This window comes from Thamnophis elegans, chromosome 13 (assembly GCF_009769535.1).
Source record: "Thamnophis elegans isolate rThaEle1 chromosome 13, rThaEle1.pri, whole genome shotgun sequence".
Taxonomy (NCBI): Eukaryota; Metazoa; Chordata; class Lepidosauria; order Squamata; family Colubridae; genus Thamnophis; species Thamnophis elegans.
This window is the reverse complement of record NC_045553.1, coordinates 28884076-28908205: the sequence shown is the minus strand read 5'-3', so window position 1 is coordinate 28908205 and position 24130 is coordinate 28884076. Positions and strand designations below refer to the sequence as shown.

Here is a 24130-nt window from a genome sequence, read left to right as displayed (position 1 = left end):
AATGACCATTTTTTTGACAGCAAATAAGCCTTTGGTGTTGTATGTGATCATGGAGCTTTGTGGCAGGGAAAAGGTTTGATTATAACAAAATATGATCAGATTAAATATGGAGAAGAAATATTGCAAATTTTAGATGCCATCTAGAAGCTAAGAATGATTTACTAGTAGGATAAAGACAGATGTGTCTCTTTGGACTTGAAGGAAGCCTTCTAGAAGGAACATCTCCAAAATCAAATGATAGAGAATCCAGTGGTTGATCAGTAGGCTGTCTTCACATCAACACAATGCCTGTTGCTGCAGACCTGAAAGTCAAAGTAAGAGATTGTCAATAGGGTAAGTCAGCACTTTTCTACACAATTAAACTCTGTTGTTCCTTAGAACTAAACCAAACCTCTTTTAGGTTCTACATTGTATAAAAGGGTGAAGTGATTCTTGGTTCTTTCACATAAGCTTTGGGATCACTTCAGCACTTGTAAGTGGCTTCATTGAACTGGTGACCTTTAAGTCACAACCAGCTCTGCCCTGATTTTCTCATTTCTCTCTTCCTCCTTCCCTATGGAGATACCTACAAGTGAAGAGAAAGGACTGTCTCTGTCCAAAAAGTGCTGCAAGGGAGAAGCACAAGGCTCTGAGAAGGCCAGGCATTTTGTTCTTAGAAGAAAGAAACAGCCCTGGACATTCACCTCATTTGTTGTGGCTGCTGTTTGAAGGAATAACAAAATAATAAGAAAACCAAAAGAATTCTAAAGAGATACTTTTTTTTTCATTGTAGTTTGAAAAATCTAAACTAGATTTCAGTAAGATCTATTATGATATTTGTAGTGATCAACCCTTGGAATCAGAGCACATAGATTAGAGGTACTCTCTTACTAACCTTTCCATCTCCACATTTTGTTCCAGGATCAACAAATCCATAATTCAGATCATCTGTTGAAAATCTGTAACGACATTCAGTCACGTCTCCACTTGATATCTGTTTGCAGTATAACCTGCCACACTTTACATCCCTGAAAAGGAAACATTGAATTCATTCTAATTAAGCAGAATGGAGTAATGAGAGGGTGTTCATTTGGGTGACTTACTCTCTTGGGTGACTTACAATATCATAAAAAGTTACAATTTACTAAAAACAATTATGATTAGAATAAAAGTTAAAATCCAAGATGATGGGCAGCCTGGGGGTGAGAATTGCCTCTTCCCAGTCAGCCATCCCCAATATAGCAGGCCCATGTAGGGGACCCAGGCCAAGGGGCAGAGCCAGGTTCATAGGCCGTTCCAGAAGGCCAGAATTCTGGGGGCAGATCTCACCTCTGAAAAAAAAGTATTGCCAAGTGGAAAAGGCTATTCTCCTGCACCTGGACAGCCAAAAGTCTTTGGCTGACAGAATCTGAAGCAGGCCCTTTCCACCAAAGGACTGGGTCAGGTCAGTCCCAACAAGGTAAGGCAGTTCTACTGATATCTTGTTCCTTTGTCATAAAGGGGTTTTAAGGTAATGGCCAACTGCTTGAATTGGGCCCAGAAGCAAACTGACAACCTGTGCAACTTGTATAACAATGGTGTCACACATCCCATATTCCAGAGGCATCCAGAACTGTCAACATCATGTCCTTGTATACCAGTTGTAGCTTCTAAATGCTCTTCAAGGGTAGCCCTATGCAGTAGTCCAGCTGGGACCAGGGCATGAGTGACTGTGCTAACAATCTTGATCTCGGGTTAACCTTTATGTGTTTTTATTTCCTTATATTATATCATCGTCATAGAAGGAAATAATTTATATTGCTTACTGTGGTTCACATGGAATGTGTATACCATTTTCCATTCTGCAGGATCTATAATCTTTCGCATCCATGTTACTCTCAAAACATTTATCTGGAGATACTGTTGTATCTGCAAGAGGGAGGGAGAAAGCAAGACAAATACCTGAGAGTGTAACATGCCAGCAGGATAAACAAAGGCTTAGGAGATCTCAGAGGAGTTTAAAAAACTATAGTTAATATTTGGTTATTTGTAATCTATTGTTTTGTAACCCATTGTTTATCTAAACCTCATTATGCCTGAATCATTCTCTAGCTGATACAGTGCTACATTAAACTTCCTTATTGAATTTTATGGGCACAAAAGCTGAAGCCACTTTTATGCCACTTGCAGAACATCATGCAGAAAATCAATGGCTGGAGGGGAATCTGAATGCAGCTTCATTCCTCTGTGTGCTCATTCTCCATTTTCCAACTTTAACACTGTTGTAGAAATATCCCTGTGCAGTAATGCAGTTAGATGGGGGATTCCTGGGTGGGAGGGGGTGAAGTCCAGATGAGTAAGAGGCAATTCAGACACCCCAGATATTACATGTGAGAGAAAGAGGATGAAGATAGCTCCTTCCTAACAGTATTGTAGCTGCAGACAGTAGAGTCCTTAGTACAGCAAAATTTTGCCTATAGGAGTGAAAGAAGAAAGAACACAGCTTGCAAGAATAATCACGTGTCATTCTTGGTTGAGGCCAGTCAATTCCTGGATATAAGCATTTTTAAATATAGCTGGATTACTTGCAAAAGATTGCACTATTATCGCTCTCTGGAATGTTACATCATTTTATGCTATTTAACTGACCAAAATAGCAATTTCTTTTTTTGAACTGAGATTTCCATTTTCAAAGCAATTGAAATAAAAGTGTCCATGTATTTTTTAAATCACATCTTCCATAAATCCAATGGATGGATTGATTATGAAAGTGGAACAATATGCTGATTTGCAATTTGGATTCTCAATCACCATCACATGCCATCAGACCCTTCATAAACAATTTAGACAAGAGGATAGAAGGGAACTCATCAAATTTACAGACACCATCAAGCTGGTAGAAATAGCCATTGATAGGCTTAAGATGCAGAAGGATCTCGAGAGACCTCAACACTTCACTATATCTAACAAAATAAAATCAATGGTGAAAAAAGTTTTTAAAAAAGTTCTATATTTAGGGAAGTATATTTAGTATATTTAATATTTGAGGGACTGCCACAAAAAACTGAGGGAATAGAGGGAAGTATGCAGTGGAGTACCCCAAGGCTCTGTTTTGGGCCCAGTACTCTTCAACATCTTCATCAATGATTTGGATGAGGGAATAAATGGGGAACTCACCAAATTTGCAGATAACACCAAGCTGGCAGGAATAGCCAACAATCCAGAAGAGAGGCTAAAGATACAGAAGGATCTTGACAAACTTGAACATTGGCATTTATTTATTTTATTTTATCTAATAAAATGAAATTCAATGGTAAAAAGAGTAAGGTTCTACATTTAGGCAAGAAAAATGAAATGAACAGGTACAGCATAGGTGGTACCTTGCTAAACAGTAGTAATTGTGAAAGGGATCTTGGAGTCCTAATGGACAACGATTTAAATAGGAGCCAGCAGTGTGCAGCAGCTGACAAAAAAGCCAACACAGTTCTAGGCTGCATAAAGAGAGGGATAGAATCAAGATCACGTGAAGTGTTAATACCACTTTATAAGGCCTTGGAAAGGCCACACTTAGAATACTGCATTCAGTTTTGGCCTCCACGATGTAGAAAAGATGTGGAGACTCTAGAAAGAGTGCAGAGAAGATCAACAAAGATGATTAGGGGACTGGAGACTAAAACATATGAAGAACGGTTGCAGGAACTGGGTATGTCTAGTTTAATAGAAAGAAGGACTAGGGGAGACATGATAGCAGTGTTCCAATATCTCAGGGGTTGCCACAAAGAAGAGGGAGTCAAACTATTTTCCAAGGCACCGGACAGTAGAACAAGAACAATGATGGAAACTAATCAAGGACAGAGGCAACATAGAACTGAGGAGAATTTTCCTAACAGTTAGAACAATTAATCAGTGGAACAGAAGTTGCCTCCAGAAGTTGTGAATGCCCCAACGCTGGAAGTCTTTAAGAAGATGTTGGATAGCTATTTGTCTGAAATGGTATAGGGTTTCCTGCCTGAGCAGGGGGTTGGACTAGGAGACCTCCAAGGTCCCTTCCAACTCTGCTATTATATTATTGTAAAGATGAGGGAGTCAAGCTATTTTCCAAACACCTAAAGGGAGAACAAGACCAATGAATGGAAACTAATCAAGGAGCAAACCATCCTAGAAATAAGGAGAAATTTCCTGGCAGAAATTAATAAATAAATAAAATAAATAAAATAAATCAGTGGAAAGGCTTGCCTTCAGTAGTTGTGGGTGCTTCAACCAGTGGTGGGATTCAGAATTTTTTACTACTGGTCCCATGGGCATGGCTTGGCGGGCATGGCAGGGGAAGAATACTGTAAAATATCCATTCCCTCCCCACTCCAGGGGAAGGTACTGCAAAATCTCCATTTCCTCCTGATCATCTGGGACTCAGGAGGCAGAGTATACATGGCTAGTCAGTGGTGATATTTACTGGTTCTCTGAACTACTCAAAATCTCTGCTACTGGTTCTCCAGAACTGATCAGACACTGGCTTCAACACTGGAACTTATGCAGAAGAGAAATACTATATGGTTTCCCTTTTGATCAAGGGGTTGGGCTAGAAGACCTCCAAGGCTCCTTCTGAAACAGCATGGGGTCCACCATTGAACCCCTCAATAATTAATCAGGCTACTTATCTTCTTCTAACTCAAAACTTCAAAATTAAAAACTCTGCTTATGCTCTTTCACCTAAAGAACAGAAATAAGGAACATATTTCTTTCTGCTTGAAACACAGGAAGCTAGTTTTTTCGCAAGTAGGACAACTGGGTGGGCAGTTTAACCACATTATCTTAGTCATAGAGCGCAGTTTAGGATAATCAAAGTTCAACTTGTAAACAAGCTATAGGTTAACCATATTTTTAGCAATATATCTGAGTGGCGTTCTGACTTTTCCTTTTTCTGCATGAGTAACCAAGATTCACTTCTCTTTTAGTTTCACTTTACTTCCCTATTGTGGTTTGGGAATCATGTATTGTAATTTTCCTTAAATATTTGTAATTTACCCGAAATAACCTTGTGCTGACTTAGGTGAGAAGTTATGACCTGGACTAGTGCACGCCTATATGACATCTATATGATTTGTAATAACCATTTCAAAGGTATAAAACCTCTGTCAAAATATACCTAAGTCAGATCAGTTAGGTGGAAATCTACTGGTCTCTTGAATGCATTCAATAATAATAAACCTTTCTTCTCTGGAAAAGGTGTCGTCTCCTATTCTTACGTAAGTAGAAAGGCAGACCCTGATTTTGCCATTACATTTCTTGGCGAGCCAGCCAGGAGACGATAGGGTTTTTGGGAACCCTCTGGGACACCTAACCCGGGGGGCTGGGGGCTCATCGGGTCAGGAACCTCTCTGGCGCCAAACGGACCTTTTGTTCCGAGGGAATTTCCCGGCAGCGAGGAGCACTTGGCCTCGGCGGTTAGCGGTCTCAAGAACCTCAGAAAACCAGAGGAGAAAGGAGAAAAAGTCTGGCCAGCACCGGAGGAGGAAAACCACAGATAAAAGGCAAGTAATTGTGGGTTTTCTATTTAAGGCCCGGTTTTTCTTTTAAACCGGAGAGTGAGGTCTGATCCACCTTGCTAGGTATAAAGGTTTTGGGAATTGGACTGTCCAGAATATATGTATGTGTTTAAAAGGGTAAAGTGTTAAGATTGTGTTATCCAGTATTTGGGAAAATTATGGGTGGAGGAAGTAGTAGTCAGACTCCGCTGAATTCTATGTTAAATCATTTTAAAGAAGGATTTATGAGTCAGGATTATGGAATTGAATGGAGTAAACATGAGCTTAGGAAGTTTTGTGAATTAGAATGGCCCAGATATGGCATTGGGTGGCCTGAAACAGGTACTTTTGACCCCCACATAGTTTTAAAAGTCCATAGGTTGGTGTTTGATCCTAAGCTAGGGAGTTTAACTCAGGCTCCATATATAGATGTTTGGAAAAAATTGGTTAATCAACCCCCAGCTTGGTTAAAGAAATGTAAACAACAATGTATTCTTATGGCTGTCAGAGTTACAGACCCCAAAAGTCCTAGGCAGAGACCACCAGTCTTGGCTAGTGCCCCAGAAGAATTGCCACAGCCCCCTCCTTACATGGCACCTAGGGGGGTCAGCTTGCCAGCCACACCGCAATCCTTGTCACTGACATATTCCAGAAGAACTGCCCCCAGCACAGGGGATTCTACAGGTCTGTTACCTATTGAGGGAATCGAGCAGGGATTGGATGCTGTAATTACTAGTATGGAACAAATAAGATATAAAGAGAAAGAAGAAAAGGCCCCTCTAAGCTCACCCGACACAATGGGACCAGAGTTTTGGGAAAAGAAGGAGGAAGAGATGGACCAATTGTTGGGAGCTGTGGGTGGAGAAGCGGAACCAGTGTCAGCCAGAACTAGAGCAAAGACAGAGACTGTTTTTACAGCACCACTCAGACGAGTCGACCAATTCTTAGTAAACCCAGATGACCCCTCCCAAGTTTCAACAGGGACATTGTTTCAGCATGTTCCTTTTACCACCTCTGATTTGCTAAATTGGAAAATGCACTATGGGCCTTATAGTGCTAAACCAAACGAAGTGGCAGAATTGGTAAAAACTATTGTGGATGCTCATCACCCAACTTGGCTAGATTTACAACAACTTATGGCAACACTTTTCAATGCTGAAGAAAGGGAAAAGATCAGGAATGCAGTGTCTAATATTTTAAAACCAGATGTCCCTGCACGTACAACTTTAGCAGACTTTATTGAACAGCGTTTCCCCTCAAAGGATCCTAATTGGAGTCCTTACGATTCTCATCAATTAAACTTGTTGCTCAATTATCAACAGTTAGTAGTAAAAGCTGTGCGCATAGCAGGAAAGCCCGCAACAAACATGTCAAAACCAAGTTTGATAACCCAAGAAGCTACTGAAAGTCCGGAGGCATTTTATTCTAGATTGGTTGAGGCATATCAGATGTATACTCCTATTGACCCCACCCTTCCTGAAAATGCTCGTATGCTAGCAATGGCTTTTATTTCACAATCAGCTCCAGACATAAGACATAAGCTTCAAAAGTTGGAAGGAGCATTGGGAAAACCTCTTAGTGAACTCATGGAAGTTGCCAGGAAGACATTTGTCAACAGGGATTTATTGGAGGAGAGAAAAAAGGATAAGCAGATGAAGAAAAAAGCAGAATTGCTAGCCACCGCTTTAATGACTGTGCCAGGGGGAAATAGAGGAAGTAGGGAGAGGACTATGATCCCCTCCTTGGGTCAAAATCAGTGTGCCATATGTCACAGGTATGGGCACTGGAAAAGAGATTGTCCCAGAAGAGAAGGAATTGGGAAAAGGGAGATTGAACAGCCAAGGGTAACTAGAAATCCTTCCCCTTTGCCAAGAAATCTCTCCCTCAGCCGACCCAACACCTTCAGGGGACGTGGAACATTCAGGAAGCCCTTTGATGGCCTGCGAAAGAGAGAAGCCAAGGGATTTTCCCCCGACACTCCTTTGATTGGATTGGCAGAAACTGAGGAGTGGGATTGACGGGGCAGTGTAGGTTCGATTAGCCTCCCCGAACCTATGGTCTGTCTGAATGTGGGGGGCAAAGAAGTTTCTTTCCTTGTAGATACAGGAGCGACTCGCTCTGTATTAACCCAACCCTTGGGACATATTTCTTCTCAATCTATCAACATTCAAGGGGCAACAGGAAAACCACAAACCCAGCCACTTTTAGAGCCTCTATTATGCACAACGGGAGGAAAAACGTTGACTCACCAGTTTGTTTATCTGCCCAGCTGTCCGCTTCCACTCATGGGTAGAGATTTACTTTGCAAACTTAGAGCACAGATATTTTTTGATGAAAAGGGATCCGTAGGAGTGAAATATGGCAATGTGAATTTAGAGATGCCTAAGGAAGAGGCTTGGAGAATCATGGTAGTGCAGGAAGTCTCAGGAGACAAATGGAGGGAGTTCCGGGTTCCTGGGCTGTGGGCGGAAGATAACCCCCCTGGTTTTGCTGCTCACCACACCCCTATCATTGTTGAGGAACTACCAATGAGCCGTCCTGTATGCATCCGCCAGAGGGGGTACCCAAGAGAAATTGTGCAGGCTATTCAGGAAGTCATACAACTGTATCTGACTTATAAGATTCTAGTGCCCACTGACTCCCCATGGAATTCACCGATTCTGCCTATACCAAAAGGGGAAGGGAAATATCGAATGGCTCAGGATCTTCGTCGGGTCAACAGTTCAACAGTCACAATTTATCCCACGTTGCCAAATCCTTATGTGTTACTTGGGTTAATTCCACCAGAAGCTAAATGGTTTTCAGTTATTGATTTAAAAGATGCCTTCTTCTCTATACCCATTCATAAAAAAAGCCAGCACTTGTTTGCCTTTGAATGGGAAAATCCGACAACAGGAAGGAAACAACAGTATACTTGGACACGCCTTCCACAGGGATATAAAAATTCCCCAACGCATTTTAGCGCGGCGTTAGCTACGGACTTGGAAATTCTAGATTTACCCCCTCCTGATGTTGTGTTGCAATATGTGGATGATCTTTTGGTGACAGGGCAAACAGAAGAGGATTGTCATGCCAATACAGCAGCCCTGTTACTTCTGTTACAAGAAAAAGGCTATAAAGCTTCTAGGGCCAAAGCACAATTGGTCCAATTGAATGTTAGGTATTTGGGATATGATATCCAGCAGGGGCAAAGAACTTTGGGACATGAAAGGAAGGAAGCCATTTGTCAATTACCAGCCCCAAGAAATAGGAAGGAATTGAGAGGCTTTTTAGGAGCAGCAGGATTTTGCCGCATTTGGATTCCTAACTTCGCGTTGTTAGCAAAGCCACTTTATGAAGCTACAAAAGGGAATGAAAAGGAACCTTTGCGGTGGGAAAAAGAGGAACAGAAAAGTTTTTTGAACTTAAAACATGCTTTGACTCAAGCCCCGAGTCTGGGACTGCCTAATTTAGACAAACCTTTTCATTTATTTGTGGACACTAAACAGAATATGGCTGTGGGGGTGTTAACTCAGAAGATGGGAACGTGGTATCGACCAGTTGCATATTTGTCAAAACAATTGGATCAGGTAGCAAAAGGGTGGCCCTCTTGTCTTAAGGCTGTAGCAGGCACGGCTTTACTTACTCAGGAAGCAAATAAACTTACTTTTGGACAGCAGTTGAATATCTACACCCCCCATGCTCTTCGGGCCGTTCTGGATCAGAAGGGCCATTTGTGGCTTACCAATCCACGTATGTTGAAGTATCAGGGGCTTATTACACATAACCCCCTCATCAAGCTTGTTCAGTCATATGCTTTGAATCCTGCCACTCTGTTGCCTGAACCAGACTCTGAGATCTCTCATGATTGTTTGCAAACTATTGAGGAAACCTATGCAAGTCGCCCAGATTTGAAAGATGAACCCTTTTCCGACCCGGATGCAACTCTTTTTACCGATGGAACCAGTTTTATCCATGAAGGTGTAAGGAAAGCAGCTTATGCCATAGTTACTCTTGATGATGTATGGGAAGCCAAGCCCTTACCTGCAGGAACTAGTGCCCAGTTGGCAGAATTACATGCACTCACTAGGGTATTGGAATTAGCAAAAGGTCTACGTGTCAACACTTATACAGACTCCAAATATGCCTTTCTTACAGTTCAAGTGCATGGAGCTTTGTACAAAGAAAGAGGTCTTATTACAGCAGGAGGAAAGGACATTAAATATGGACCCCAAATTTTGCGTCTATTGGACAGTGTGTGGGCCCCCAAACAAGTTGCCATTATGCATGTACGAGGTCATCAGAAGGGGATTTCAACAGCTGAAAGAGGAAACCACAAAGCTGATCAGGTGGCAAGGGCAGCAGCTTTGGATCCATTCTCCCTGCAAGCTAACTGCCTTACTTTGTGGATCCCGAACCAAGAGGATGAACCCCCCTCATATAGCCACTCGGAAGTCCAGCAAGCTGAAGCTATAGTAGCAGAACTAGTAAATGGGTGGTGGACTCTGCCGGACAACCGGGTGTTTGTACCTCAGCAGTTAGCATGGGAAGTTGTTTCTTCCCTACATAGGCATTTACATTTAGGAAAGACAGCTTTGAGAAAGGCTTTAACAAGGGAAGTCTATATTAACAATTTGTCTAGTCTAGCAGCTGCTGTTTGTTCTCGATGTCAGGTGTGTGCTGCTAATAACCCACGTCAGGGCCCAAGTCTTCCCCCTGGGCACCAACCTAGGGGGGCTTATCCTTTTGATTATTTAATGATCGACTTTACGGACATGCCGAAAGTGGGATCATACACTGCTATGTTAGTTGTTGTTTGCACATACACAGGGTGGCCTGAATGTGTTCCCACTAGAACGAAAAAAGCTTTGGAGGTAACCCGAACTCTGTTAAATGTAGTTATTCCACGATATGGGTTGCCCTCACGTATCTCTTCAGATAATGGGCCTGAGTTCATTCATGCAGCCACTCAGAAGGTTGCCCAGGTATTGGGGATTACCTGGAAGTTACACTGTTCTTTCCACGCTCAATCGGCGGGCGTCGTTGAGAGAGTTAATAGAACTATAAAGAATAAATTGGCTAAAATTTGTCAGGAAACTCATCTGAAATGGCCAGATGCCCTCAGCATGGCGTTGCTGGCCGTGAGGTGCGCACCCACAGGGGGGCTGGGTGTCTCACCATATGAGTTAATGTATGGAAGGGTTCCTAATTTGGTTGGTCCACAGGTGTTGCCCACTCCTCAAGTGGCAGACACAGTAAAAATCAAACAGTTGCAAGCCTTGAATACTGTTGTCCATCAATTACAAAAATATGTGCTGTCATGTCGTCCTCATGTGATTGTAACTCCAGTACATAATTTCCACCCAGGACAGGAGGTCTGGGTAAAGGACTGGAAAAAGGTGCCTTTGGAACCCAAATGGTGTGGGCCATATACTGTTGTTATTTGTTCTCCCCTTGCTGTTAAGGTAGCTGAAATTAAGCCTTGGATCCATTGGACATGCCTGAAATTGGCTGCAACCCCGTGTGAGACTGTTTCCAAGGACTCTGTCCAGCCTCTACACCCTGCCAAAAGGAGAAGACGAAGGAAGGACGCCACCTCGCCTGCTGATTCACGGGAAGCAATCGCTCTACGGCCAGGTGGTGAAGACCCCTCTGCAGGTGTCGCTCCAGGTGCCGCCGACACCCATCGCACAGGCAACGCATCGCGTCTCCCGTGGAACCTTCGTCCCCGTCCAACGCGGAAGACCGGCAATGGATTCCAACCACCGTCTGCGCCAGACTGCGTGCATTAGGAATGGTCTGATCCCAGCGATCTTAGTCGTGATTTTTCTCTTATCTGTTTCTGTTCTCCTTAACTTTCTCTATTTCTATGCCACCATGACAAATAAGATCGCCCGAGGGGCGCCGCCAGTGCAGATATGGGAGGTTCCCCCTGATTATGAGGACCCATTTCCTGAAGGGGGGAATGTGATTAGTGGGAGTACCTCGCAGCCACCACATGTGAGGGATGGGAAAAAGGGCACCCAACAAACACCAGATGTCAGGGCCCTCATAGTGACGAATGACTCCCCTGTAAAGGTAACTTCTGAACCACTGCTAGAAGAAATGGGACCAGGGCCTTTTCCTCCTTGTAGGCATTGCTTCTATAAGGTCCCGAGCACACAGGGACTCGGTTTTGCCTATGTAAAACGCTGGGTAGTAGATTGCCATCCAGAGGAAGGGTTATCCCCCTGTTCCGAGGGATCCAGGAACTATTGGCAATGTAGATTGGACCCCAATGTTACTTGGGCACCAAGTGAATATTATAATTCAACCATAATGTGCCATACTTTGAGGCCCATTCAGAGACCATACCCAGAACCCTATCCGGAAAGGACAAGGACTCGGGGTAAGCGGACACCCCTTGATTTTAGTTTGGACATGAAATATGACATAACAAATGATCAGCTTCTGATCATGGTGAGGATATATTGTCAAATCATGGGTAATGTGAGAAATGTGTGGTTGCTGCAATGGTGGTCAGATGAAGAGAATCTGTCAAGTATGAAACCTCAGGTACTGAGCGAGACTCGGCACCTAGGCGTAATACGTAATTATGATGAGAAATCTAGTTACTTGAAGGTCTGGATCACTCATTCTAATTACTCGGAATCATACCAGTGCCGAGCTGTGACACTTGGTAAGATCATAAGCAGAACGGCAACAGTCACATTGAATGCAGAAGGAAAAGGGATGGTGGTTCTGGAGCCGCTCTTGCAACCAGGTAGGAACCTCCATCCCACACCCATTCTTCCCAAAGGTGGGAAGGATGGATTAGATGGGAAGGGGCCTATAACCCCTGCCTCATTGGAATGCACTGCATGCCTAATGGGAACAAGAGGAAATACTTTAAAGTTCAAAATGGGCAAACCTAAATCCTGTCAGAACTTCAATCTTCCGAATTGTACTTTTGGAAGGAAGCAACCCCGTCTCTATAGCCAATGTGAGGGATCTGAAGGGGTGGTATGTTATCTGCCTGCAACACCAGGGCTGGATGAGTGTGGCCCATGTCTTACCAAAGCTAAGGTGGGGCCTCGTACCATTGTTACAATGATCTACCACACTCAGGCCCCAGTGGGCTGCACCCCTCAGAAAAAGACATGTGTATCTAACGGTACCATGTATAACTATTGCATTCAGAAAAACCAGCTTGTTTGTTATCAACCAACCACTCCAGTTCGCATAAAAGTCAGTGTATGGGCCGGCCTGGCCCTACTTGACAACCCCAAGGAATCTCAGCTTTACCACCTCACCACAGTTACTGCTTTAAAACAAGGACAGAAGCCCATCACCGTAGCATTTGGTGTATGTGCTGCAATGGATAGGGTGGCTTACAGAAGCTGTGGAAGTCATGGATGGAGACAAACTTATTACCACAATCATAAGTATCTCTGTCCCCGATCCCATGTCTACTGCCAAGGATGTCAGAATCCAAGTCGGGATTTGTATTCTCCTTGTGCAGATCGCATGGACAAAAGAAACCCGTGCAGAGGATGGGATTGTGTCTGTCAACATACTGGAGGAGGTTATCCTACTTCTCCTCATCTAGGATGTCCCTATATTTCCAATTTTCGCCGCCTCCAAAATTCAAACTCAGTCGCTTTTGAAGTGTCCCGCGATCACCCAGAGGAAGAAAGTTATGGGATAGGCATTGATGGAAATGGGGCTGACCCACTGGCATACATTACAATAAGGGTGGAAACTTTGAAGGAAGGGGAGGAAAAGTCATTAGGATGGTCTGTATATGATAACCTTCGAAAGTTAGAGGAACCCCTTCCTCTTAGCCCTAAGGCTGTGAATTTGTTTGTAGAAATGGCTGAAGAAGTAGCAAAAGCCTTAACTGTTAAAAATTGCTTTGTTTGTGGAGGAACTAACATGGGAGAAAAATGGCCATGGGAAGCCCTCGAAGCAACCCCAGAGGTATATAACAATATGACCCTCAAAGGCAACCTCACTCAACGAACACAGCATACGGGTATTGTTTGGACCCTAACTACAAATTTGGTGGGCCACAGCTGTTTCTCTCGAAATGGATCATATCCTGTGGGTCATCTAATTTGTTTAGGGGAATGGGATGATACTTATACCAAGTGGTCATCACCATCTAATCTCTCTCAACCCCCCAAGTTTGATCTCTCACTCTTACCATACCTAAAAGAGCCACAGTATTCATCTGGCCCATGGGAAGCCCCTGAGAACATGTATTGGATTTGTGGCACACTTGCCTATGAAATTCTTCCTGCAGACTGGGCGGGCTCCTGTGTTCTTGGGTGGATAAAACCTTCTTTCTTTTTATTACCCATCCAATCACGACAGGTGCTGGGAATTCCAGTGTATGACTCAGTCGGTCCCATTTGTCAGAAAAGAGAAGTGAACACAGCCTTCTCTAACTTTCCTTGCAAGGAACTTACTGAATATGAGAAATCAGATACATGGAGTTCAGAGAGAATTGTATGCACGTATGGAAGGGCCACATGGGCTGAAGATGGGTCGTGGGGTTACCGCACCCCGATTTACATGATAAACAGAATCATGCGATTACAGGCAGTGTTGGACCTGGCTGGGGAGAGAATTGACAAATCCTTGAATATTCTCTCCACTGCCACGGACAAACTTCGTACTGCAGTATACCAAAATCGATTGGCTCTCGATTACCTCCTCGCAAGAGAAGGAGGAGTATGTGGGAAGTTCAACTTATCAAATTGTTGCCTTCAAATTGATGAAACTGGGAGTGTCATTAAACAGCTTACCACGGAAATGAGACAACTCACTCATTTCCCAGGACAAGAATGGAAAGGATTGAATCTCGCCTCATATTTTAGCTCTTGGTTGTCAAAATTGCCCGGATGGCAGGCTATCATTACTTTTATTGGCCTGATTGCAGCAGGATGTATAATCATTCCCTGCATTATGCCACTTTTTGTCCGTGCTATCAGCAGTTCTTTATCTCTCCTGGTGGAAAAACGGGCCACTGCCAAGGTCCTGACACTTATGGGACACACAGGAGAGGAACATGAGTATGTGGGGCTCATAGGCAATAGGGAGCCTGATACTTATGAAACTCCACAATAATCTTAGGATTGGGTGAAGTTTCAACAGGGGGGAATGAAACAGCATGGGGTCCACCATTGAACCCCTCAATACTTAATCAGGCTAATTGTCTTCTTCTAACTCAAAACTTCAAAATTAAAAACTCTGCTTATGCTCTTTCACCTAAAGAACAGACATAAGGAACATATTTCTTTCTGCTTGAAACACAGGAAGCTAGTTTTTTCGCAAGTAGGACAACTGGGTGGGCAGTTTAACCACATTATCTTAGTCATAGAGCGCAGTTTAGGATAATCAAAGTTCAACTTGTAAACAAGCTATAGGTTAACCATATTTTTAGCAATATATCTGAGTGGCGTTCTGACTTTTCCTTTTTCTGCATGAGTAACCAAGATTCACTTCTCTTTTAGTTTCACTTTACTTCCCTATTGTGGTTTGGGAATCATGTATTGTAATTTTCCTTAAATATTTGTAATTTACCCAAAATAACCTTGTGCTGACTTAGGTGAGAAGTTATGACCTGGACTAGTGCACGCCTATATGACGTCTATATGATTTGTAATAACCATTTCAAAGGTATAAAACCTCTGTCAAAATGTACCTAAGTCAGATCAGTTAGGTGGAAATCTACTTGTCTCTTGAATGCATTCAATAATAATAAACCTTTCTTCTCTGGAAAAGGTGTCGTCTCCTATTCTTACGTAAGTAGAAAGGCAGACCCTGATTTTGCCATTACATTTCTTGGTGCATTGGCCGGGAAACGAACCCGGGCCTCCCGCGTGGCAGGCGAGAATTCTACCACTGAACCACCAATGCGTTGGTGGTATAGTGGTAACTCAGTTATTCTGTTAATTCTGACTATATTAATGTCCCCAAAACTTGTATTTGGGCTTTCTATATGCAAAGCCTCACTGCACTACTGATCTATGGCCAAGATAAATCTCCATGCTTACTGAAAACTATCTACCTTATATGAAAAAGGAAACTTATTTCCAGTTTCCTTTTTCAACATAAAACCATGCTGAAAAAATTGTGAATAGTCTGAAAGTCAGGAGTGATGAGTGACAAGAATCACATCCCCCAAGATCTGTTTCTTAAATGATTGTACCAAATGTAAAGAAAATTTTGATCCTGGGGTTTGAATATTCTTAGCACACAGTCCCATAATCAATTTACTTTATCTCTCATTGAGATTGGCTCATATCTTTGTCCAATTTGGGAATGTTTCCATAACCCACAAAAGATCCTTTCCCCAAAGTCAGTCTTTCCAGATTTCTTGACTACAACTGCCATCATCTTGGACCATTGGTCATGTCCTCTAGGGATGACTGGAGCTTTAAACCAAAAGATTTGGAGAGCTGGGCTCTAAAGCCTCCAAAGAAAGAACTTTTGTCTTGAAAAATTATTCCATCTGTACAAAACCCTCAGAAGTTGTAGGTGCTCCAATACTGGAAATTTTTAAAGATGGGAAATGGTATACAGTTTCCTGCTTGAGCAGAGAATTGAACTAGAAGACCAACAAGGCTTCTTCTAATGCTGTTATAGAACAGAAAGATAATGACAATTTACTATGGATACAAAGGAGAAAATCTTTCAATAATGCAGTGACTCTCAGTCTTTTATAATACCACCATTCTGAAATCCTCAGGTTGACTTACCTGGCCCCACAACATCAATACATTGATTTGTCATGATGGGACATTTCCCATTGTAGCAGTAACCCAAGTTGTTTTGGCATGGTTGTCCATTCCTTTGGAAGCGATCTGTAGGACACTCAGCAGATCGGCCAGTGCAGAGTTCAGGAAAGTCACAGTCATCCCTTGCTGCCCGGCACACTGTTCTTGCTCGCTTAAACTGTGGTTGAGAATGAAAAATACTCCCAGCTTTGAGTCTTTAGGGATCAAAGAGCCAAACCATGATTAACAACACATTTCATAACCTCCTCTTCAGCTGTCTTGAGGATTACCAAGCAAGGCATCCTTGCTCTGTTACAATTTTGGGTAGTGCCTAGACGTACTACTCTGTCTTATTTGTTATGAGAAAATGGTTGCCATGAAAAGCTCAATTCCTGAAACAAAAATTCTACATTGGCTGTCCATAAAGTGAAAATCAATAGGAATGCCATGAAAAAGCAGCCAAATGCTAATTGCTGAACTTCTCATGATATATTTTTATTTCCTTAGATGGAAAAAAATGATAGCAGTGTTCCAATATCTCAGGGATTGCCACAAAGAAGAGGGAGTCAAAGTATTTTCCAAGGGAGCTGAGGGTAGAACAAGAAGCAATGGGTGGAAACTAATCAAGGAGAGAAGCAACTTAGAACTGAGGAGAAATTTCCTGACAGTTAGAACAATTAATCAGAGCAACAGCTTGCCTCCAGAAGTTGTGAATGCCCCAACACTGGAAGTCTTTAAGAAGATGTTGGATAGCTATTTGTCTGAGATGTTGTAGGGTTTTCTGCCTAGGCAGGGGGTTGGACTAAAAGACCTCCAAGGTCCCTTCCAACTCTGCTATTGTACTGTATTGTAAAAAAAAAAAAAACATCCATAGAATCTTCTGACATGTGCTGGGAAAAAAATGTGGCTGCTTTCTTTTGCTGTGAATCTAGGCTTGTGATGAAAATATGGAAAGAACAAAATGGTTTGGGCTCTTCTGCTCAGAAGCTTCATTGCAGAGTCAACTTGGATCCCATATAGAAGGAACGTGCACCTCTCTCTTCATGGTCCTGCAGCACCTCCAGAACATGCCACCAAAATAACTGAATTTAGAGCTTTAGAGAACAGGTAGAGAACTCGGGGGTGGGGAACAATTCCCATCCACAAAGTCTCAAAGAGAAAATGTCACAGCATTACCAGAGACCCCTTAGAACCTTCCAGATAGTCAGGAACTAAGTTAGGGCATCTAGGGCATCTGCCTACCCTTATTTAAATTGGATTTGCATGCAAACTCAATCAAAGAACAAATGTATTATTTTCAAAGACATGGTTTAACATGCACAAAGAGTGCATTTTTGAGACATGGATGAAATTTTGTTAAATTATCCTCCTTATGGATATGTTCATAAGGATGAAATAAGCTGGAAGAGGAGAAAGGAATAGGTAAAACGTTTTGATCATAGTAAATAGCCAAGAGAATCTCTCTGGTGTTAAAAATAAAGAAATCTTACTCTGCATTGTTCACAACACTCTCCAACTTCACACTGTGCCCCAGGTTTCAGCTTACAAGTTGCAGCATCGCAGCAGGTACTTCGACAATTCTGAAAACCAAACCATATCAAATGATGTCATAGACTGTTTGGCCTGGTCTTTTTTAATTGGTCTATTTTGAAGAGGGAAACTGCCAAGGAAAAAGATATTTCTGCGATCGGCTTCTTCTTATAGGTTCAAGCTAGCAAATGCACAAATGGTCTATTATTGCAAACCGATGATGGCATATCTACATGAAAAAGACTTATCTGATATTTCCTATTTCCTATTCATGAGGGATTTTGTAATCTTCATGCCAGCCTTCAGGTAGTCCAGAGAAGAAGCACCAACCATGAATATTAACACTACCTTTACTGTAAGATTACAGTAGCAGAATCTTTAAATACTGAAAGTATATTTCTAAAACCTCCCCCCCCCCCCAAATCTTATTGACCAAGAAAGTAGGTGGGAAGTGTTCCTCTTCAGATGTTTGCCATGCCCTGTAGGCTAATCTTATATACTTATATGACCATTGAGTAGATTTTTCCTCCTTGTCTCTCAAGGACATTTTTACATTTGTATTTAACAATACAAAGAGAACACTTCACTAAATTAACTGTTCTTATAAAAATATTATTAGGGATCAGAGCGTATATTAAAGGTCATATGTTTTAGGAGGAAGCAGCTCAAGAAAATAGTGAGACAGATAATGTGGCCATGTCAACAAAATAGGGGTTTTCAGTAGGGAAGGATTTTGTTGGAGAGGTAAATCACCCATGTTTAAAAATATAATGTCTTCCCCAACTGGTAGTGAGATACCAATTCTTTATTCCTCCACAACTGGTTCCCCAAATCCAAAAAACACAGCATATATGCATGTATATAAAGGGCACAAACATATGCCATTTACTAACCAACCTCTTGGATGGCTCAAACCACTTAGAAAGCCAGATGATTTTTCAAGGATTCCCATTTTTGATTTTTTTTTTCACATCACTCTTGTTGATTAAAAAAAAAAACTTACCTGAGGAGAGCCACAATCACATTCTTCTCCGGTCTCCACAAAGTAATTTCCACAAACTGCAGGTGCAACAATATCTGTGCTCAAGGGTTGGTTGAGAATGCATTGTGGTCTGTTATTAATAAGATAACTAAAATGTTCGGTCCGACTACAGGAGCTGAACTGATAGGAAGGTACAAATCTGTAGAGATGAAATGAAGTAAGATCAGGACATATCCATATTTGGACTAGGAACAAATTCATTGCAAAAACATATAAGTTGGAAAAGGAATGGCTAATGAAGAAATATTGCTAAGGGGTACAAAGAGAACTCTTTGTACCACTTGATCTTACTCCCACATTATGCTACCTCAGTTTTAATTCCACCAATTTTCTTTTCTTTTTTAACCAAATAAATTTTCAATGAGATATTATGTAGTTGATTGAGTTACTTGTGTGTGAATGGGCTGCCTTTCATTTTCATTGTTAGTCAGCCTCTCTGTGGAAGGACAGTTATATAATTGAGGGGAAAACAGGTGGAGTTTTGTTTTTCTTTTCTTCTTTGGAGGGATAGTAGTTTTTATTACAATAAAATCTTTGAGGCAAATGGAGAGCTAACTATACTAACACTCTATTTGCCTTGAACTACCGTATTCATTGTTGATTCCTTTTGTTGAAAATGTAATAATATGTGATGTCACAGTGACCTCTGAAACTGCACACTTAAATAGATGCAAACATAGTATCATAAGTCCACCCAAGCAAGACAATCTGCAGGTGGTAATTAAATAGACAAGATGGTCTTCTTTCAAGTTCAAAGTTGCACTAGACACATTTTGTGGCATTCATTGAAGCAACATTGTTCTAAGCAAGGTCTTCTATACAAAACACCATGAAGTGTCTAGAAATTTTAAAAAGTAATCATGATGCCCAGAAATCTTTCAGTAGATAGAGGAAAGGCTACATAGCATTCTCCATACTTCCTGACCTCATTGCCATTGCGTGAAATATGAGACAATGAAACTGACGTGTTTTAGCAGAAAAAACCAGAAATTGATCAATAGGGGGCATGCTCACCAAGGCTATACAAAACTCTTACACAAAAGTTATGGGGAGTTTTGCAATAGACAATTGCTGAGAAGATTCCTTCAATTTGTTTTGCTTCCTTTCCCCTTTTCCTTTTCCCTCTTGATGAAGCAAAGACTAAACATGCACCTGGGACAAAATATTTCTAGTCCTTGACTTAGTACCACAGAATTTCCATTGTCAAGCAAGCCAGTTGTTAAATGAGTCATGCTCAGTATTACAGCCAGTTTTGCCACTTCGTTAAGTGAATCACAAAGTCATTAAGGGCTCCAGCTTGCTCCATTGGCTTTGCATATGGGAAGACAGATTGGAAAATCACAAATGACAATTACATGAATGCAGGATGCTACAACCCTCCATAAATGCGTACTGGTGTCACCAACTGCTCAAATTTTGAATCTGTGACTGAAGGGAGGCTGTGAAGGCTGTAACTGTGAGGACCAGACATAAGTCACTGATTTCAGTGCGATTGTTACTTTGCATGGTTGCTAAATAATGACCTATACGTTGCTATCTGTTGATGTCAGAAGACTGCAATATATGGCAGAAATGTAACATATCTTCTATGTTACAAGGGGCGAGGCAGGAAGGACACTAATTGTTTTTAACTCCCTGACTATTTCATTTGTTCAAGTCCTTAGTATATTTAAGTTAACAATTAATTGCAATTATTTAAAAGTGGCTTGATTGGAAAGGCATCAAAAGTTTTCCTCAATCCTTACTGTAGCACTGGAGACATAATGCATGCGTTAGGTTGGCAAATACAGGAGGCTGTGTCATGATCAATGCCTAGATTATGACCCATCTCATGGCCCATTGCAGATGCAACACTACCTGTGAATTTGTTGTAATCCTGAAGAAAAGAGAATATTTTATTTATTGTTAGTCTATCAAGAAACTGAAAGTGAATCAAATTATTATTAGCACTGAGTGGCTAAAAAAGTGACTAAGTGACATCTCAGAATTTCTCTAGCTAGCTCTTCTGAATGCATATATGCCCACCAAGACTCCAGAACATTAATACATCCAGAAAAAAACTTTAAAGCCCAGAAGCTACAGCACAGAAGAAGATCCAAACCTATGCATCCATTTGCTGTCTGCATTTATTTAGTTACAAGCAACTTCAGTCCAAAAATATTCAGCATTTTTTGTACAAGTTAGCGTTTTCAGAATATTAAAGGCTGAAGCCCTAAACAGATTTAAGGATGAGTTGCTGTTTCTGAATAAAAAAAAATGTCTTTCTTGAGCAAACAGGTTTAGGATTACCTCATACTATCCATATCATAACTCTGCTTATTAAAAAACAAAACTTCTACATTATTTCTATGTGAATAATAAACTAAGTTTACTGCTTTTCAATAAATGCATAGCATCACCTTAACTAATATGGTTTTCTTGCAGGATCTTAAAATACTGCACTTTTTTAAAAAGTAGATTTAGTATTCTCTCAATCGTCAATGTACCTTAATTCAATCATATGCGATCTAGATTCTAAATTTCTTGGAAGAAAAGAAGAGTGATTCATATTTGTCATTATGATTGCTAAGAATATTGTTCAGAAGCATTATTTGGGAGTATTGTAACTTGATTTGACCTGCTCATTTACCATTCAGAGCACAATTTGACTCCTCCTGATCCAGAAACATTATAATATATTGTCACCTTCTGATATATAGTGCATTACATACAAAAAGTTCAATCTACAACATGTCTAAAATGCATTGTGCCAAAATGTTATCAATTGAGGCAGGATTTGGAGATGTGAAATGCACAAACAAATATGGATGAAAATGACATGGATCAAAAATCAGAAGACCCTTTATTTGTAAAGATGTTATGCCTGTATATAAGTTTTCACTTGAATACAAATAGGTAATGGGTATACTTTCTACTAACCTGAACAATTGCTACAGAATTATATGGCTGGCAGATGGCGCCCATATAAGCCAATCCTATAGTTTGTCCATCGAAGTTAATGCCCCTATAAAAAAGAAGAGGAGGGGGATAAAATTTATAGAAAATAAAAGCACATTATGTAGTCTTAGGACATACATAACTCTCCATGGCTTTTTGCAAACCTCTCATCTCATCCTCAGTTACTATCAGTTTTCAGAATGTTAGAATTCATTTTAGGCTCTAGTCTCAGATGCCATTTAACTAAGCAGATCTTTTAAACATATTCATGATGCATTTTCACTATATGGTGATTTGGCTGGTGTTAGCATTAATTAATTAGGAAAGAGGTTGTCTGAATCCAGCCCATTAGCTTAATTTAAATTTCATTATCTATGAAAACCCCAAATACGTATTTATACATATTTTGTCTATCAATTTAGCTGTGTGGTTATTAAAGACTAGATAGGATTGGAAAAGGAGATTGGATGATAAGTCAAATCAACATCTGTGGAAAAAATTTTTTATTTTAATATTCTCCCTTGCACCTAGATCTTCCCTCCACTTAGCCACTAACATATTTCATAAGACCAACTTATTATGCACATATCCTATAGGATTTCTCAGGAAACAATTATTATTTGTCCAATGTCTTATAGATATAAGACAACAAATGTGTCAATTTCCCACTCATGAAATTGTGTGACAATATATAGGCTGATGGGGTGCAGAACTGAGCGGTTAAGAGTGGTAGGTGGATAGTTTGTGACCTTAGTACTTCTTGATGCAGTGAGCTCATGTTACTTGCTCCAGTTCCTGCCAACCTAGCAGTTCAAAAGCACACAAACATAAATAGATAAATAGGCACCATTTCGGTGGGAAGGTATAGCATTCTGTTGCTTTTGGCATTTAATAATGCTGGCCATGTGACTATGGAATTTTCTTTGGACAAAGTTGGTTCTTCAGCTGTGCTATTCCTAAGCACTATAAATAGATTGGGTATTTTATTATTTTAGTTTATTCTTGGTTTATCTGTTGTGTAATACAAGTATTCTTTTAATTGATGCAGAATGTGAACTAAAACATTACTTAATTAAATTTAAAAAAATCATGTGTAAGTACAGCCAAAGCATAGCAGGATAATCATTTGAGTTTCAATTTTAAATCCAGGTGAAATGAAATCAAGCTGAGTTTTTGACCTACAATCCATTCAAGGACTTCTCAAAACCAGCTCTCATCTACAAAAAAAAAAAAAAAAAGTGGCTGACTTTGATCCAGAGATATGGTTCACATATGGTTTAAGAATACATCATAGAGCGGAAACTCTGTGCAAGCACTAACCTTCCCATAATCCTCCACTCCCAACCTCCCCCACAATGAGACGTACGTGAGTAACTGAGCATTATCATTCCTTCTGCGTGGCAGCAAATCTGTTTCTCTCCATCTTGCAAATAAGTCCAAAGTGACACTTGCCGCTGGCTGCACATCAATCTGATCTTCGTTGGACCAAATTTCTATGCCAATCAGTGCTAGATGAATATTCAGAATTCTGAAAATCTGTCAGGTGGGCATGAAAGCAATCAGAAACTGAAGTACAATTAAACTTTAAGAAACCTTTCAAGATTAAAAAGCAACTAACATTGGCTTCTATGGACAGGTGAACAAAATAGATCTAGGAATGAAAAGAAGAGAAATCTCTGTAGCTCAAGATTGAATTGTAGAGTCCTTGGTGCTCTCTGAGTTTGCTATTTTGGTTACAGAAGTAAGTTCTTTAGTGAGATAATGAAATCTGCAAGCTCTGACAGCATTATGGACTCTATATATTGGGGAATAAGAATAATGTACATTAAGTAGAATAAATAAATAAAATGACAAAAAGAAGCAGGTAATTATTCTCTGTAATCAGGCATAGAAGAGGAGGGGGACTAAAGGGATATTTGGCTTATTGATTTTTCTGCTGTCTCCCTGATTCCAACAGATCATCAACAGTGAAAATGTAAAAAAGGCTAATAGGACACTACAATATGAATGTATCTCCTCTAGGTACCACAATCCAACTCAAATTAAGTTCCTCTCTGCAGGTTGCTTCTCAGGGATCACTTTCACAAACAATTGGCTGAGTCTGTCCATCTCTTTCTACTGTCCAAGTTCAGAACCATTAACCACAGCCCTCAAAGAATCTAGCTATAGGCGTTGTTCTGACTGAATTCTTGCAACACTTTTGGATTTGCAACCTCTCAACACAGTGGCTGTATTCACATAAGAGGCTTATTAACCTAGTTACTGAATTAACCCATTTTATGGGATGGCCTTATATGCTGAAATCACCATGCTGCCCAAATGATCTCTTTTTGCCTCACTCAAAGCCACAAAGGCTAGCATTCTTATAGAAGTCCAACTCCTAGCTCTCTTTACCT

At 40.9% G+C, this 24130-nt stretch overlaps 1 protein-coding gene and 1 non-coding gene across 2 annotated transcripts in view; both read right to left on the bottom strand.

The window, feature by feature from the left end:
- Positions 1 to 257: 257 nt before the first annotated feature.
- LOC116516362 (zinc metalloproteinase-disintegrin-like MTP9) overlaps positions 258 to 24130 on the bottom strand; it is a 34489-nt gene continuing 10616 nt past the window's right edge. Inside the window, exons 10-18 of the mRNA XM_032228790.1 lie at positions 23101 to 23270; positions 21717 to 21801; positions 20543 to 20673; positions 18759 to 18936; positions 17716 to 17805; positions 16208 to 16403; positions 1785 to 1887; positions 875 to 1007; positions 258 to 302 (exon numbers count right to left, since the gene is read on the bottom strand). Coding sequence (XP_032084681.1) covers positions 258 to 302; positions 875 to 1007; positions 1785 to 1887; positions 16208 to 16403; positions 17716 to 17805; positions 18759 to 18936; positions 20543 to 20673; positions 21717 to 21801; positions 23101 to 23270 — 1131 coding nt within the window. The remainder of the gene's footprint in view (positions 303 to 874; positions 1008 to 1784; positions 1888 to 16207; positions 16404 to 17715; positions 17806 to 18758; positions 18937 to 20542; positions 20674 to 21716; positions 21802 to 23100; positions 23271 to 24130) is intronic.
- Positions 15295 to 15365, bottom strand: TRNAG-GCC. Its single transcript has one exon. It is a non-coding gene; the product is annotated as a tRNA-Gly (tRNA).